At 46.1% G+C, this 15,507-nt stretch overlaps 1 protein-coding gene across 1 annotated transcript in view; it reads left to right on the forward strand.

The window, feature by feature from the left end:
* Positions 1-15,507, forward strand: part of herc3 (HECT and RLD domain containing E3 ubiquitin protein ligase 3) — a 68,613-nt gene that overhangs the window by 17,303 nt on the left and 35,803 nt on the right. The window contains exons 6-10 of the mRNA XM_033022288.1: positions 962-1,053; positions 5,517-5,647; positions 8,399-8,556; positions 11,701-11,777; positions 13,740-13,852. Of these exons, the coding sequence (XP_032878179.1) occupies positions 962-1,053; positions 5,517-5,647; positions 8,399-8,556; positions 11,701-11,777; positions 13,740-13,852 (571 nt within the window). The remainder of the gene's footprint in view (positions 1-961; positions 1,054-5,516; positions 5,648-8,398; positions 8,557-11,700; positions 11,778-13,739; positions 13,853-15,507) is intronic.

Here is a 15,507-nt window from a genome sequence, read left to right on the forward strand (position 1 = left end):
GCAGAGGAGGTTGGGGACCAGACTTTGATGAGGCAGTTGATTCAAGGCAGCTTGGCCCGTGTCTACATGACAACCGACTCGGGAAGAGCTTCTCCAGCCCACCAAACCTGACTGCTCCTTCGCCCTCCCCTCACCCCCCCTCACCCCTGATGTCTGGAATATAAAATCAGACGCTCCCAACCTCTCCACTTTCAAACTGGGTAAAAAAAAAAAGCAGATTAAAAGGGGAGTAAAAATCACTGGAAAATTCCTCTCCATACTTCTCAGACAATCAAAAGGATCACATAGTATTCTTGCTGCCTCACAGTGCCAGAGACCCTTATTAGATCCTGACTATGGAGTTTGCATGTGCACCCTGTGTCTGCGTGGGTTTTCTCCGGGTGCTCTGGTTTCCTCTCACACTCCAAAGACGTACAGGTTTGCATATTAATTGACTTTGGTAAAATTGTAAATTATCCCTAGTGTGTAGGATAGTGCTAGTGTACGGAGTGATTACTGGTCGGCGCTGATTGGGTGGACCAAAGGGCCTGTTTCCACGCTGTATCTCTAAAGTCTAAAGCCTTTTGTATTTGACTGGTCACGGTGGCGCAACAGTAGAGTTGCTGCCTTACAGCGAATGCAGCGCCAGAGACCCAAGTTCGATCTTGAATACGGGTACTGTCTGTACGGAGTTTCCGTGTTCTCTCCGTGACCTGCGTGTTTTTGCTCCGAGATCTTCGGTTTCCTCAAACACTCCAAAGACGTACAGGTTTGTCGGTTAATTGGCTTGGTAAATGTAAAAATTGTCCCTAGTGGGTGTAGGATAGTGTTAATGTGCGGGGATCGCTGGTCGGCGCGGACCCAGTGGGCCGAAGGGCCTGTTTAGATGCCGTATCTCTAAACTAAACTAAACTAAACTATCAGTGAGGGGTTGTGCACAATATTGGGAGCTGCTGCTGATGGTCCCCATTTGTATTTGTAGATCGAGATGTCCCCAATCACGTGAAGTTCCTGAGGAGCCAGAAAATAGTGTACATTAGTTGTGGCGAAGAGCACACTGCTGCACTAACCAAGGTAATAATATTTCAAAAATCAGGAGTGTTTAATTGTCATTTCCGATCACAGAACAATGACATTCTTGCAGCAGCATAACAGGCTTGTAAACATAACAGACATAGATAGTATATGAATGTAAATTGTCTGTAAACACAATAGACATAGATAATTTGTGATGAACAAAAATACAATGAAATTACTAACTGTGATATTAGTGCACCCAAGACTGACCATACTGTAAGTTCATAGTTGAGGTTATTGTTGTGCAGTGTTCAAGAGCCTCACAGTTGGGAAGAAGCTATTCTTGAACCTGGACTTAATGTTTTCAGACTCCTGTACATTCTTCATGATGGCAGGAGTGGGGCAGCACAGTGGTGCTGCGGTAGAGTTGCTGCCTTACAGCACCAGAGACCTGGGTTCCATCCTGACTATGGGTGCTGTCAGTATGGAGTTTGTACATTCTCCCGGTGCTCCGGTTTCCTCCCACACTTCAAAGGCGTGCATGTTTGTAGGTTAATTGGCTTCTGTAAATTGTCCCTAGTGTGTAGGATAGGGTTAATGCACGGGGTGAACTGATTGCCGGTCGGCTTGGGCTTAGTGTCCAAAGGGGCTATTCTGTACTGTACCACTAAAGTCTAAAGAAATGTAAGCGTGGCTTGGGTGGTGTGGTTCTTTGATGATACTAGCTTCGTTTTTCAGGCAATACCTCCTATAGATCACTTTGATGTTGGGATTCTTGCCAGTAGCTTGCACATTCTGTAGGTATGTTGCAAAGCGTACCTGAAGCGTCGCTGAAAATCTGTCCCAGCCCGTGTGCGCGATTTTGGCGCCGTTTAGAGGGGGGCGGGTTTAAAATGCGATTTTCTCTAGGCTGTTCAAATCGAGGATGTTCAGCCTAGTTAATTATTAACGAAAATTCGCTGGCAGATTCCGTCGCTTGAGCTATTAATAGTTTTAAGGGCTTTACCAAATTGTTATAGCAGTTTAAAAATTAACCTCTAAACCCCCGACCGCCGGCAACCGGCCGGATCTCATACAGGGGACAATAGAAGGTAGGCTGTTTATTTTTACATTAAAAAGGGCTTCTTAAGATCCCTTTATACAAAGTTTAATGTTGCGAGTAGCTAATTTTGGGCCCATTATATCCCGCAGTATTTTTCTGGGCATTTGAGGGCACAAATCTACCGCAATGTGAACGTTCTAAACCAGCGCGTTCACAGGATCCCCCTAGAAAGCTGATTTAAATGGACTTTAATTTACAGCAATTGAACACTAAATTCCTTCCATTTGGCCTATAAATTAATGTAAATGAGATTTAAAAATCATGTTTTATTGTGAATTATTTGTGAATATTATTTGGACACTTAGGCTATTTAAAAATGTTAATCATTTATTAAAAAATGGATAGATGTTTAGATCTAGGAATTGAAGTTTGAAATTAGCTACAATTGGGTAACTAACTAATTATATGCTTTAATTTCAGGTCATCCAAGTAAGATTGTTTAATATTTGTTTCAGAATGGTTCAATCTATGATAACTGAAAATTTCATTCAGTTCTCTTAATTTTTAAGAAGGTTATGGGCTTTTGACTGTCCACGATCACAGCTTTTTTGTTATGTCCATAGAAAATCAATAGGGAACAAGATGCTAATTTCCGAGTATGAAAATGGCCATAACTTTTTAAATACTTGAGATATGAAAGTGAATTAGGTGTCAAATTAAACTTCTTTTTATGCTTTATCTGATGAGATAAATTGCAGACTTGATTTTTAAAATCTCAAAATTTTGTAACATTGCTACATTCTGCTATTTGGCTTGAGGAAATAATTGAAGGTATTTTGCATCCAGGTCATTAAATGATCAGAATTTAAGCTCCATCAAACATAAGTTGCCCGAGGTGGACTTATTGGAAAAGGTATTCCTGTCAACACACAAATGTGGTCTGTTGTGTCTGTTCATCCTTTTCATGAGATGGTGGCTGATGTGATTGTAAGCTCACCTCTGCATTTATGCCCACGCTCGTTAATCTTTCACCCCTTGCTTCTCAAGAGTCAAGTTATCTCTGCTTTTTACATTGCTTTAATTTCAGCCGCAATTATCACAAAATGTTACTGCCAAAAAGCAGAGGAAGTCATCGGGTGAGGCAGCATCACTTTGGACTTAAGATTTTAGAGATACAGCACAGAAACAGGGCCGTGGGCTGAAAGGCCTGTTCCTGGCCTGAACTTTTCTGGCCTGACCAGCGATCATCCCGTACACTAGGGATCATTTACAATTTTTACCGAAGAACGCACAAACTCTGTACAGACAGCACCTGTAGTCAGGTTCGAACCCGGGTCTCCGGTGCTGTGAGGCAGTAACTCTACTGCTGCACCACCGAGCCACCCTAATTGGAGGTAAAGGGATGTATGACGTTTACCATCTAATATGATGCTTACCTGGCTAATACGAGTTAGATTTAGCTCTTAGGGCTAAAGGAATCATGGGATATGGTGAAAAGCAGGTATGGGGTATGGATTTTAAATGATCAGCCATTGAATGGCGGTGCTGGCACGGAGGGCCGATTGGCCTACTCCTGCACCTATTTTCCTATGTTTTTTCTATGTTTTAGACGGAGATCTCTGCAATCAGGAATGTGCCCTGTGGTGGTTTGGAGAGGGTGCGGAAGAGGTTCTCTAGATTGCTGTGTGGATTAGGGGGTATTCGCAATGAGAGGTTGGACAGACTTGGATTGTTGTCCCTGGATTGTGGGAAGTAGAGGGGAGACCTGATAGAAGCATATGGAAAAATATGAGGCATAGTTAGAATGGACAGTCAGAACCTTTTTCCCAGCATGGAAATGTCAAAGACTAGAGGGCGAAGTTCAAAGGAAATAAGGTGCAGTTAATATTTTTGGTGGTGAGTGCCTGGAACGTGCTGACAGGGGTGGTTGGGGACAGATACGACAGTCGTGTACAAGAGGCTTGAAGATAAGCACATGGTAATGCAGGGTGTGGAGGGACATGGACCATGTTTGGCAGAGGAGATTAGTTTATCATGGTGGCACAGACTGGGTGGGCTGAAGGGCCTGTTCCTGGCCTGTACTTTTCGACATTCTATAAAACATGCAGAACTGTGGTATCATAGCCGGGAGATGGGATTTTGCTTGGGCAGCTTTCAACCGTACAGACAGCACCTGTAGTCGGGTTCGAACCCGGGTCTCCGGTGCTGTGAGGCAGCAACTCTACCGCTGCACCACCGAGCCACCCTAATTGGAGGTAAAGGGATGTATGACGTTTACCGTCTAATATGATGCTTACCTGGCTAATACGAGTTAGATTTAGCTCTTAGGGCTAAAGGAATCATGGGATATGGTGAAAAGCAGGTATGGGGTATGGATTTTAAATGATCAGCCATTGAATGGCGGTGCTGGCACGGAGGGCCAATTGGCCTACTCCTGCACCAATTTTCCTATGTTTTTTCTATGTTTTAGACGGAGATCTCTGCAATCAGGATGTGCCCTGTGGTGGTTTGGAGAGGGTGCGGAAGAGGTTCTCTAGATTGCTGTGTGGATTAGGGGGTATTCGCAATGAGAGGTTGGACAGACTTGGATTGTTGTCCCTGGATTGTGGGAAGTAGAGGGGAGACCTGATAGAAGCATATGGAAAAATATGAGGCATAGTTAGAATGGACAGTCGGAACCTTTTTCCCAGCATGGAAATGTCAAAGACTAGAGGGCGAAGTTCAAAGGAAATAAGGTGCAGTTAATATTTTTGGTGGTGAGTGCCTGGAACGTGCTGGCAGGGGTGGTTGGGGACAGATACGACAGTCGTGTACAAGAGGCTTGAAGATAAGCAGGGTGTGGAGGGACATGGACCATGTTTGGCAGAGGAGATTAGTTTATCATGGTGACACAGACTGGGTGGGCTGAAGGGACTGTTCCTGGCCTGTACTTTTCGACATTCTATAAAACATGCAGAACTGTGGTATCATAGCCGGGAGATGGGATTTTGCTTGGGCAGCTTTCAACCCAACGGTCTGACTTTTGATTTCTCTAATTTCTTGTAACCCTTGCATTCCCTCTCTCTTTGCCCCTCCCCCACCCTAGTTATCCTGCCAGTTCCACTGTTCGCATCCCTTCGTTACTGCCTCTTCCACAGCCAACAATGGACCATTGTGGACTACCCTTTTCCTTGGTCATCGGTGTTTGCTCCGATTTGTTCTGAACCTTTTCATACCCCTAGTTTCCCTTTACCCTGACTCCGTCTGAAGAAGAGTTTCGACCCAAAACATTGCCTATTCCTTCTGTCCAGAGATGCTGCATGGCCCGCCAAGTTACTCCAGCATTTTGTGTCTGCCTTTGGTGTAAACCAGCATCTGCAGTTCCTTTCTCCACATCAGCTGGAGTTGCAGTTCCTGGGCTGCCGTGGATTGCGGAGGGGGGTGAGGGTCTTACCCTATGTGGACCTCTCATACTGTGCGGTGTGCATCCTTTCCCCAGAGCGGAGGCGTGTTTACGTTCGGGGCTGGACTGTGCGGACAACTGGGCCACAACTTCAGAAACAATGAGGTCAACCCCCGCAGGGTCCAGGAGCTGATGGGAAGCGAAGTCTCCCAAATAAGCTGCGGCAGGTGAGTGAGCTGCCGTTGGAGACACGGCTGATGGGATCCACACGACCCTGTATCTGGTGCCAACAGGTTCACAGTGTGTTGGTGTGGACAAACCTGAGCAGATATTGCAAATATGAATGGAGCTCTAATCAGTCATAGGTTTATAGGTCGTGGGAGCAGAATTAGGCCATTCGGCCCATCAAGTCTACACTCATTCATTCATGGCTGATCTATCTTTCCCTCTCAACCCTAATCTCCTGCCTTCTCCTCATAACCCCTGACACACATCAAGAATCTGTCAATTTGCACCTTATAATACCCAATGACTTGGCTTCCACAGCCATCGGTACCAATGAATTCCACAAATTCACCATCCTCCTGCTAAATAAATTCCTCCTCATCACAATAGACAACAGGTGCAGGAGTAGGCCATTCTGCCCTTCGAGCCAGCACCGCCATTCAATGTGATCATGGCTGATCATCCCCAATCAGTACCCCGTTCCTTCTCCCCATATCCCGTGACTCCGCTATCTTTAAGAGCCCTATCCAGCTCTCTCTTGAAAGCATCCAGAGAACCTGCCACCACCGCCCTCTGAGGCAGAGAATTCCACACACTCACAACTCTCTGTGAGAAAAAGTGTTTCCTCGTCTCTGTTCTAAATGGCTTATCCCTTATTCTTAAAGGTACATTCTAAAGGTATATACTTTTAATCTAAGGCTGTGCCCTCTGGTCTTAGACTCTCCCACAAGGTGGTGTCAGTGGTAGAGTTGCTGCCTTACAGTGCCTGAGACCCGACTTTGATCCTGTATGGGTGCTGTCTGTATGGAGTTTATACGTTCTCCCCGTGACCTGCGTGGGTATTCTCCGGGATCTCCGGTTTCCTCCCACGCTCCAAAGACATACAGGTTTGTAGGTTAATTGACTTGCTATAATTGTAAAATTGTCCCTAGTGTGTGTAGGATAGTGTAACTGTGCCGGGATCGCTGGTCGGTGCGGACTCGGTGTGGCGAAGGGCCTGTTTCCGCTCTGTATATCAAAACTAATGTGGAAATATCCTCTCCACATCCACTCTATCTAGGCCTTTTGCTATTTGTTAAGTTTCAATGAGGTCCCTCCTCATCCTTCCACTCAGTCTATCTAAGGAGCTGGAAGATTTCAGGCCTGATGCCTCACATGTTGGTTAAATGCTGTGTGAGATATCTGATACAGGTGGATACGGATGTAACGTGTTTCCATAACACTAATTGAATGTAACGTGACTGATGGATTAGAGGAACACAATCTGTGTTATGCAGGTTGAATTGGTCATAATACTATTTCGATAGGGAGAGAACCACAATAAATGTTTTGCTAATTAATAAGCAGGGGAAATCATCTTGGGGGGGGGGGGGACCCAGTTTCCACGCAACTTCCCTGCAGTAATCATACGCCACCCTGTGGGCATTCATTGAAATTGACAAGCAGTTGCTTCCATGACTCGTGTGCATTGATGCTCTAATAAACAATGTGACATTATGCATTTGAAAATCCTGAGGAAAAAAAATTGTCATTGCAAGTCTGAAGCTCTCCTGTGTGAGAGAGAGAGAGAGAGAGAGAGAGAGAGAGAGAGTGAAATTCGTTCTTGGAAATCATGAGGTTGCTCGATCTGGCTTGTACAGCTTTGGATTTAGAATGGTAATGAATGTTCAGTGTGTCGAAGGGATTTGGGAGATGGGGCAGGGAAAAGATCTCGCAAGTGAATGCCAAACAAGAGAACATCATCACAAAATTGATCAAGGATCCCAGCAACCATGTTTTCTTTAAACTTTATAGATACACTGAGTACATGCCGACTACCAAATCCCCATACACTAGCACTATCCTACACACTAGGGGCAATTTACAGACACCAATGATGCTGTTACACTGCGCTACTTTTTGGGATGTCGGAGGAAACCGGAGCACCCGGAGAAAACCTACATGGTTACAGGGAGAACGTGAAAGTGCCTGTAGTCGGGATGGAACCTGGGTCTCTGGCTGTGAGGCAGCAACTCTACCACTGCGCCACCCTTCCATTCACAAGTGTAACTTGAAATCCCTTCCCAAAATGACTGTTATTGTAAACAGAGCTGAAATTCCTAATATTCTTTAATTATGGATTCAAAGGAGTGAGAGTGAAGTTTGAGAGACGCAGTCAAGTATAGATTAGACTAGGAGGGCTGAGTGGATGTCTCCTGTCCCTAGTTACTTTCCAAAACAATCTCGAAGAGCGAGAGAGTCATTCTTAGCACAAAATGCTCAGTGGTTCAGGCAGCGTCTCTGGAGAAAAGGAATAGGTGACATTTCGGGTCGGAAACCCTTTTCAGACTTCAACCAATCCCTCGCCTAAAACTCCTTCCTTCCCTCAACACCCCTTTGACCCCAACCCCCATTCTTGTCACATTTTCACCATCCCTATAGTTCAGGCCTTCAACTTCATGTTCAGAGGTGCAATTTGTCTGGATCTATCAGATCATCCCTCAGCCTCCTGGACTTCAAAGAAGTGGGATGGCTTTAGTTATAATGTAGAAGCAAGGAACTGCAGATGCTGGTTTAAACAAGAGGATGCAAAGTGCTGCAGTAACTCAGCGAGCCAAGGGATATCTCTGGAGAACATGGATAGCTCAACCAAGAATCTACCAAGATGGAGGTAGTTGTTTAGAACAAGTTGCAGAAGTTATAGATTGAAATTCTGTTATATTACAGGTCACATGAAACTCAACGATAAATATTTGACTTGCTTTTGCTTCCAGGCAGCACACAGTTGCTTTTGTCCCTTCCTCTGGACTGGTCTATGCTTTTGGACGTGGCAACAGAGGTCAGCTGGGGTCTGGACACATGGTTAATGCTCAGGTCCCATACAGAGTGGCTGGAAACTGGGTAACTCACAAGCACAAGGCACACCCCACTGGTAAGTATAAACCAGCAAGCCTGCCTCTCTAAGATTGTTTTATGTTTGAGTGCAGTCTGTGCCCAAACAGTGAGTCTGATTCATTTTTGGCCTAATTTTAGTAAGAGCCATTTCTCCTTTCAGTCATCACTTCAATTTTAGTTTGCGGATACAGTGCGTAAACGGGCCCACCGATGACGCGAGTCACCGAGCAGCGATCCCCGTACACTGATACTATCCCACAAATTGGGGACAATTTACAGTTTGCGGAGGCCAATTAAACCTACAAACCTGGAGTGTGGGAGGAAACTGAAGCACCCTGAGAGAATCCACATGGTCAAAGGTTTGTTTATTGTCACATGCCCCAATTGAGGTACAGTGAAACTTGGATTACCATACAATCATACTTAAAAAAAAAAAAGCAACAAGACACACAACTACATAAAAGTTAACATAAACATCCACCACAGCGGATTCCCTACATTCTTCGCTGTGATGGAAGGCAATGAAGTCTTATCTTCTTCCTCTTTATTCTCCCACGATCAAAGCTCCTGCGTTGGGGCGATCGAAGCTCCCGCGATCGGGATGGTCAAACTCCTGTGGCTTGGAGCTCCCAACGTCGGTCTCTAACCAGGGATCGTGAGCTCCACGTTGTTAAGTCCGCAGACTCTGACAGTTGGAGCTCCAAGGTCGATCCCTGACAGGGATCGCCGGCTCCGCGGTGATAAGTCCTGCAGGCTCCTGCAGTTGGAGCTCCCAAAGTCGGTCTCCAGCAGAGGCCGCCAACTCCATGATGTTAGGCCGCAGTGCGGACGGAGATACGATACGGAAAAAAACGCATCTCTGTCGAGGTAGGAGATTAAACAAAGTTTCACCCCATCAAACCCACGCCCCACATAAAACAAGCTAAAGAACACTAAAACATACATTTAACACATACTAAAAAACAACGAAGGAGGAAGGGACGAGACAGACTGTTGGCGAGGCGGCCATTGCGGGCCACACGGAGAACATACAAATTCCATACAGTCAGCGCCCGTGGTTTGGATCGATCCTGGATCTCTGGTGCTGCAAGGCAGCAAGTCTCCCGACACGCCACTGTGCCGTCCCAAAACGTTACTTTTTGGTTTAAGTGTTTTGCTACTCGAGTGTTTGGTTTCAGTCACTAAACCATGGTGTCGTAGGCACCTTCCAGTACAGCTCCCTCACTTGACATTGCTGTGAGGTTTCAGCCTAAGGAGGCATGGTCATGGGGAAGGGATGCGTATGTTGGACATGGGACCCGCTTGCCATGGGAACGCGAGCGTTGGAGTCAGGATCTCTCGCCACCTTTGCCTCTGTGAAGAGATGACTGGAGGTGTTAAGGGTGTCTTGTTAAGTGAGAAGACTTTTGGAGATGGGAGACGTTCGAGTGGGGTGGGTTGGGGGGGGGGGGGGGGGATTGTTGGAAATGGCAATTCCTCAGCAAATGAAGAAAGGATTAGTTCTCAGCTCATTTAAGAGCAGTGACAATGCTTTAAAATGTGGACACAAAGTGCTGGGCTAACTCGGCGGGTCAGGCACCATCTCCAGAGAAGAGGGGTAGGTGATGTTTCGGGCGGTGGCTCTTCTTCAGACGTTTCTTAAAAATGTTCCCATTTAGCTGTGCAGTGTGTTGGGTTGACTGAATCACCGAGTCATAGTCATGAAGCATGGAAACGGGTCCCTCGGTTTAATGCATCTATGCTGATCAATTAGCCATTTCAGCTAGTCTCATTTGCCCAATATTTATCTAAACCTTTCCTATGCATGTACTTCTGCAAACTTTAAAACCATGTTGTCGTACCTGTGTCTGGCACCTTGTCTCATCAATCCACGACACTCTGAGTGAACAAATTACCCCTCGGGTTCCTGTTAATTCTTTCTCCTCACCTTAAACCTATGTCCTCCGGTCCTTGATTTCCCTACCCTGGGTAAAAGGCTCTGTGCATTCACCATATTAAGTCCCCTCATTATTTTATACACCCTTATAAGATCACCCTTTCGTCTTCTGCACTCCAAGAAGTAAAGTCCGAGCTTGCCCAACCTCTCCCTATAGTTCATGCCTTTGACTTAATGTGGAAAGTTACAATATTCTGTTTGGGTAGTTAAGTGATACAGCGTGGAAACAGGCCCTCTGGCCCACTGAGTCCACGTTGACCAACACGTCCACTAATTCTATCCTACACACTAGGGACAATTTACAGAAGCGACTGTAACCTACAAACCTGAACGTCTTTGGAATATGGGAAGAAACCAGAGTACCCGGAGAAAACCCACGCAGACACAGGGAAACCGTGTAATCTCCGTACAGGCAGCACCTGTAGTCAGGATCGAACCCGGGTCCCTGTGGCTGTAAAGCAGCAACTCTACCGCTGCGCCACTATGCCGTGTATTGTCCAAGATGCAATCCCGTGTGAATTTTAATATGTGTGCAATAAGTAATTAGAACTACTGGCTCTTCAACTGGCAAATGATGCCTGATTATTGTTTCTAAGAAAGGACCTAGTCTTTTGCCAAGATTAATCTCCTCCATTCAGTACAGGGTAGAAACAAACCCAACAATAGAATAATTTTAGCTCTGGTGTGCAGTCTGACGATGGGTCCTGACCCGAAACATCACCACTCAATGTTCTCCAGAATTGCTAACTGACCCATTGAGTTGCTCCAGTGCTTTGTGTCTTTTTTTGTAAACCAGCATCTACTGTTCCCTGTGTATCCATTTTATTGCTCCTTCTAATGTACTCTTGGCTTTCACAATGTCCCATAACTATGGCAAATGGATCTTTTGTAGCTATTGAAGTGCCCTGTTGGTGGGTGGCATTTGTGAGTGAGAGGATTAAAGTCGGCGAACTAGACACAGAGTGCTGGAGAAACTCAGCGGGTCAGGACCCCGAAGAAGAGTCCCGACCCAAAACATCACCCCATCATCCTTTTTCTGCAGAGATGCTGCCTGACTCGCTGAGTTACTCCAGCACTTTGTGTCGATCTTCGATGTAAACCAGCATCTGCACGAGCATCCTTCCTGCACAAAGTCAGCAGACTGTTGGCGCCATAAGCGGAGAAGTGTGTGCGTGAGCGTGAGTGTGAGTGTGAGTAGACCACCGCCACTATTGTGTACTGAGACTTGCTTTGTTCTTCCGGCAGACCAGTCGAGTTACCGCGTGCTGAAACAGGTCTCTTGTGGAGGCGATCAGAGCTTTGCCCTCTTCTTCCATCAAGAGGTGAGGCCGGACCCGGGGAAGGCATCCTCTGGCAACGCAACAACCGTGTTGCTGCTCCGTGACGTAAAGTCCGGGGTGCTGCCGGGGAACGTGGGAGCACGGTGAATAAAAGTCGCAGTCAGTGATTCACATCAAAGTCCCTTTGACCAGAGCGTTAAATGGCACTGGGCCACTGGAGTTTATTTAGTAGGATGAGGGGGACGGCTTCATTGAAACTTCATCGAATAGTGAAACACCAACAGGTTTTAATTTCCCTGATTTGCTCCTGGGATCTCGCTGTGCACAGATTGCGCGCCTTCATTGATTGGAGCATTGAGTATAAGAATCAGGAAGTCATGATGCACCTCTATAAGACTTGCATTTGGAGTATTGTATGCAGTGCTGGGTGCCCCATTCCAGCAAGCATGTGGAGGCTTTGGTGGGAGTGCAACAGAGGATTAGCAGAATGTTCCCTGGATTAAAGGGTGTTAGCAACAAGGAGAGGTTGGACAAACGTGGATTGTTTTATCTGGAACGCTGGAGATTGAGGGTAGACCTGATAAAAGTATCGAAAATTATGAGAGGATTAGATAGTCAAAACCTTTTCCCCAGGGTGGAAATGTCAAAGACTTGAGGGCATAGTTTTAAGGTGAGAGAGTTGATGTTTGAAGGAGATCTGTGCGACACGTGGGTATTTGGGACACGCTACCAGGGGTGGTAGTGGAGACGGGTACATTAGTAGCGTTTGAGGCTTTTAGAAAGGCACATGGATATGCAGGGAATGGAAGGATATGGATCGCAAGCAGGCAGATGAGTTTAATATCCAGTTCTCATTCAGATAATAATAGTGACCACATTTATTTTTTAGAAAGTATTGTGTTAGATGCGAGATGTTTTAGGCTATCTTTATGAATGAAAGGAGCAAGATAAACCTGTGTCCTATTTGTCTATTTACCAAGCTGTGCCGCACAGGGAGTTATTTGGGGTAGTGTGCTGAGTGATGGGGAGTTAGTGTGACACGACCCACTCCACCCCTCACCCTGCCCAGTAGTTAAGATGGGACCATGGACATGGGGAATATTTAGCAGCATAATAGTAAAGGGGCTGTCCCACTTGGGCGTGATTTACACGTTGTGCAGGTGGCGCGCGAAGATTTTGCGAATCCCAAAATCCTGGGCGCCGCGTGTCACTGCCTACATCACCACATCTCACCACCTGCCATGCACGCCATGCGTGCGTCACATTCGCGTCACGACATGCGTGTGATGCGTAAACGATGTCGCGTCGTGACGCGTAAATCATGTCGCGTAAATGATGTGCACTTTACGCCCAAGTGGAACAGGCCCTGAAGCACATGAATCTCCAAAAGCTGCAAATCTCAATAACCCTCATATTTAACTTGCAAAATTAATGCTGGACCTTGTGATGAATAGGCACAATAAACCCATGTTCTTTGCTTCTAGATTCCCCTATGCGGGGAAAAGATTCTGTGCATTTAGACGACCTATTCCCCTCATGATTTTATAGAGATCTATAAGATCATCCCTCATCCTTCTGCGTTTCAAGGAAAAATTCCAAGGCTGCCCAACCTCTCCCTTTTGCCAACACCCTCACGTACTGTCAACGATACGATACGATGGAACTTTATTTATCCCAGGAGGGAAATGGATCTACCAACTGTCATAAAGAAAACCACATCAAATACATGAAACATGAAATTAAAGTGACGAGTGGAAAGGCTTGGGGGATGTGCAAAGATTGAGGGGGGGGGGGGTGGGGAGGGGGGGAGTCAGTCCCCCTCCTTGTGAATGATTTGAGTTTTGTTAAAACTCTTTATTTTGCCTTGTTGTCCTCTGTTAGACAACAAGTACATTCACAATGAAGCAGCAGGTGGTTTCTGCCCCATTCAAAGCACCAGTCATTCCAGCCATCTGGCACTTCACCCCAAACCATCGCTTAACGTGCTGTATGTCTCTTTCACAGAACTCGCAAGTCCCTGATGACTTCCGCTGCATGGATCCTGTCAGGCGGGTCAGGATCATTAACAACAGCAATAACATGTGGCTGCTCAGCCTTTCAGGGAAGGATGTGCTGAAGTAAGTTATGGATCCAGCTTTGATTACGATTGACAAGTAGCCTTTAGACTTTACTTCAGACTTTAGAGATACATTACAGAAGCAGGCTGTTCGGCCCACCGAGTCCGTGCCGACCAGCGATCGCGCCGCACGCTAGCACAATCCTACATATTAGGGACAGTTTACTGAAACAAATTAACCTGCAAACCTGCATGTCTTTGGAATGTGGGAGGATCCGGGAGCACCCGGAGAAAACCCACGTGGTCAGGGGAAAATGTGCAAACTCTGTACAGACAGCACCCGTAGTCAGGATTGAACCTGGGTCTCTGGTGCACTAAGGCAGCTGCGCCACCGTGCCGCCCCAGACTTTGTTTTCACTCATTGATATCAAATGCCCAAGAGGACAGCATGTTTCCCACAGTGAACCACTTCCAAGTCGTACCTATCGGCCTGCCCTTTATTCAGTTTTTCTATATTACTCCCCTGACTAAGATCCCCTTCGACCCAGGCCCTGCCAGGGCTAAAGTTCTGTTGCAGTGGACACTTGGGGCACTCACAGGAGATGAAGGCCAGTATTGCACGCGTCCTCGCCAATTGTTTTTTTTTGCTTCTTTCAATTTTCAGTTTATCCAACTCGAGGAACGTGTGCAGGACTTTTACAGACTACTGCCGATGCAGTAAATTGCTTATAGTTTAGAGATGCACCGTGGAAATAGGCCCCTCAGTCCACCGATCACGGATGCCCGTGCGCTAGTTCTATCCTACACACTAAAGGCAATTTACAGAACCCAATTAACCTACAAATCTGTACGTCTTTGGAATGTGGGAGGAAACCGAAACACCTGGAGGAAACCCACGCAGTCACGCAAACTCCATACAGACAGCACCCATAGTCTGGATTGAACCCGGTCTCTGGCGCTGTAAGGCAGCAATTCTACTGCTGCACATTACATAGAAAATAGGTGCTGGAGGAGGCCATTTGGCCCTTCGAGCCTGCACTGCTATTCATTGTGATCATGGCTGATCGTCCACAATCAGTAACCCGTGCCTGCCTTCGACCCATATCACTTGATTCCGCTAGCCTCTAGAGCTCTATCTAACTCTCTCTTGAAAACATCCAGTGAATTGCTCTCCACTGCCTTCTGTGGCAGAGAATTCCACAAATTCACAACTCTCTGAGTGAAAACGTTTTTTCTCATCTCAGTCTTAAATGGCTTCCCCTTTATTCTTAGACTGTGGCCCCTGGTTCTGGACTCCCCCATCATTGGGAACATTTTTCCTGCATCTAGCTTGCCCTGTCCTTTTATAATTTTATACGTTTCTATAAGATCCCCTCTCAATTACCATTGTGCATGTTTTGTTGACAAAAAGTCATTGGTACGAATATCTCTGTCATTCTATCTCTGTCCCGCCCACTCCCCTGACATCAGTCTGAAGAAGGGTCTCGACCCGAAACGTCACCAATTCCTTCTCTCCAGAGATGCTGCCTACCCCGCTGAGTTACTCCAGCATTTTTTGTCCACCTTTTTGATAATACATTTATAATTTTTTTTTCCTTTGATCTCACATGGCAACTAACAATCTCCTGAGGAATCTTGCCCTTTGTCATTTTAATCATCCATCTTATGATTTATTCATTATTGGCCTTGTTCCCACTGACACAAACAGAATGAGCT

This window comes from Amblyraja radiata, chromosome 1 (genome assembly GCF_010909765.2).
Source record: "Amblyraja radiata isolate CabotCenter1 chromosome 1, sAmbRad1.1.pri, whole genome shotgun sequence".
Taxonomy (NCBI): Eukaryota; Metazoa; Chordata; class Chondrichthyes; order Rajiformes; family Rajidae; genus Amblyraja; species Amblyraja radiata.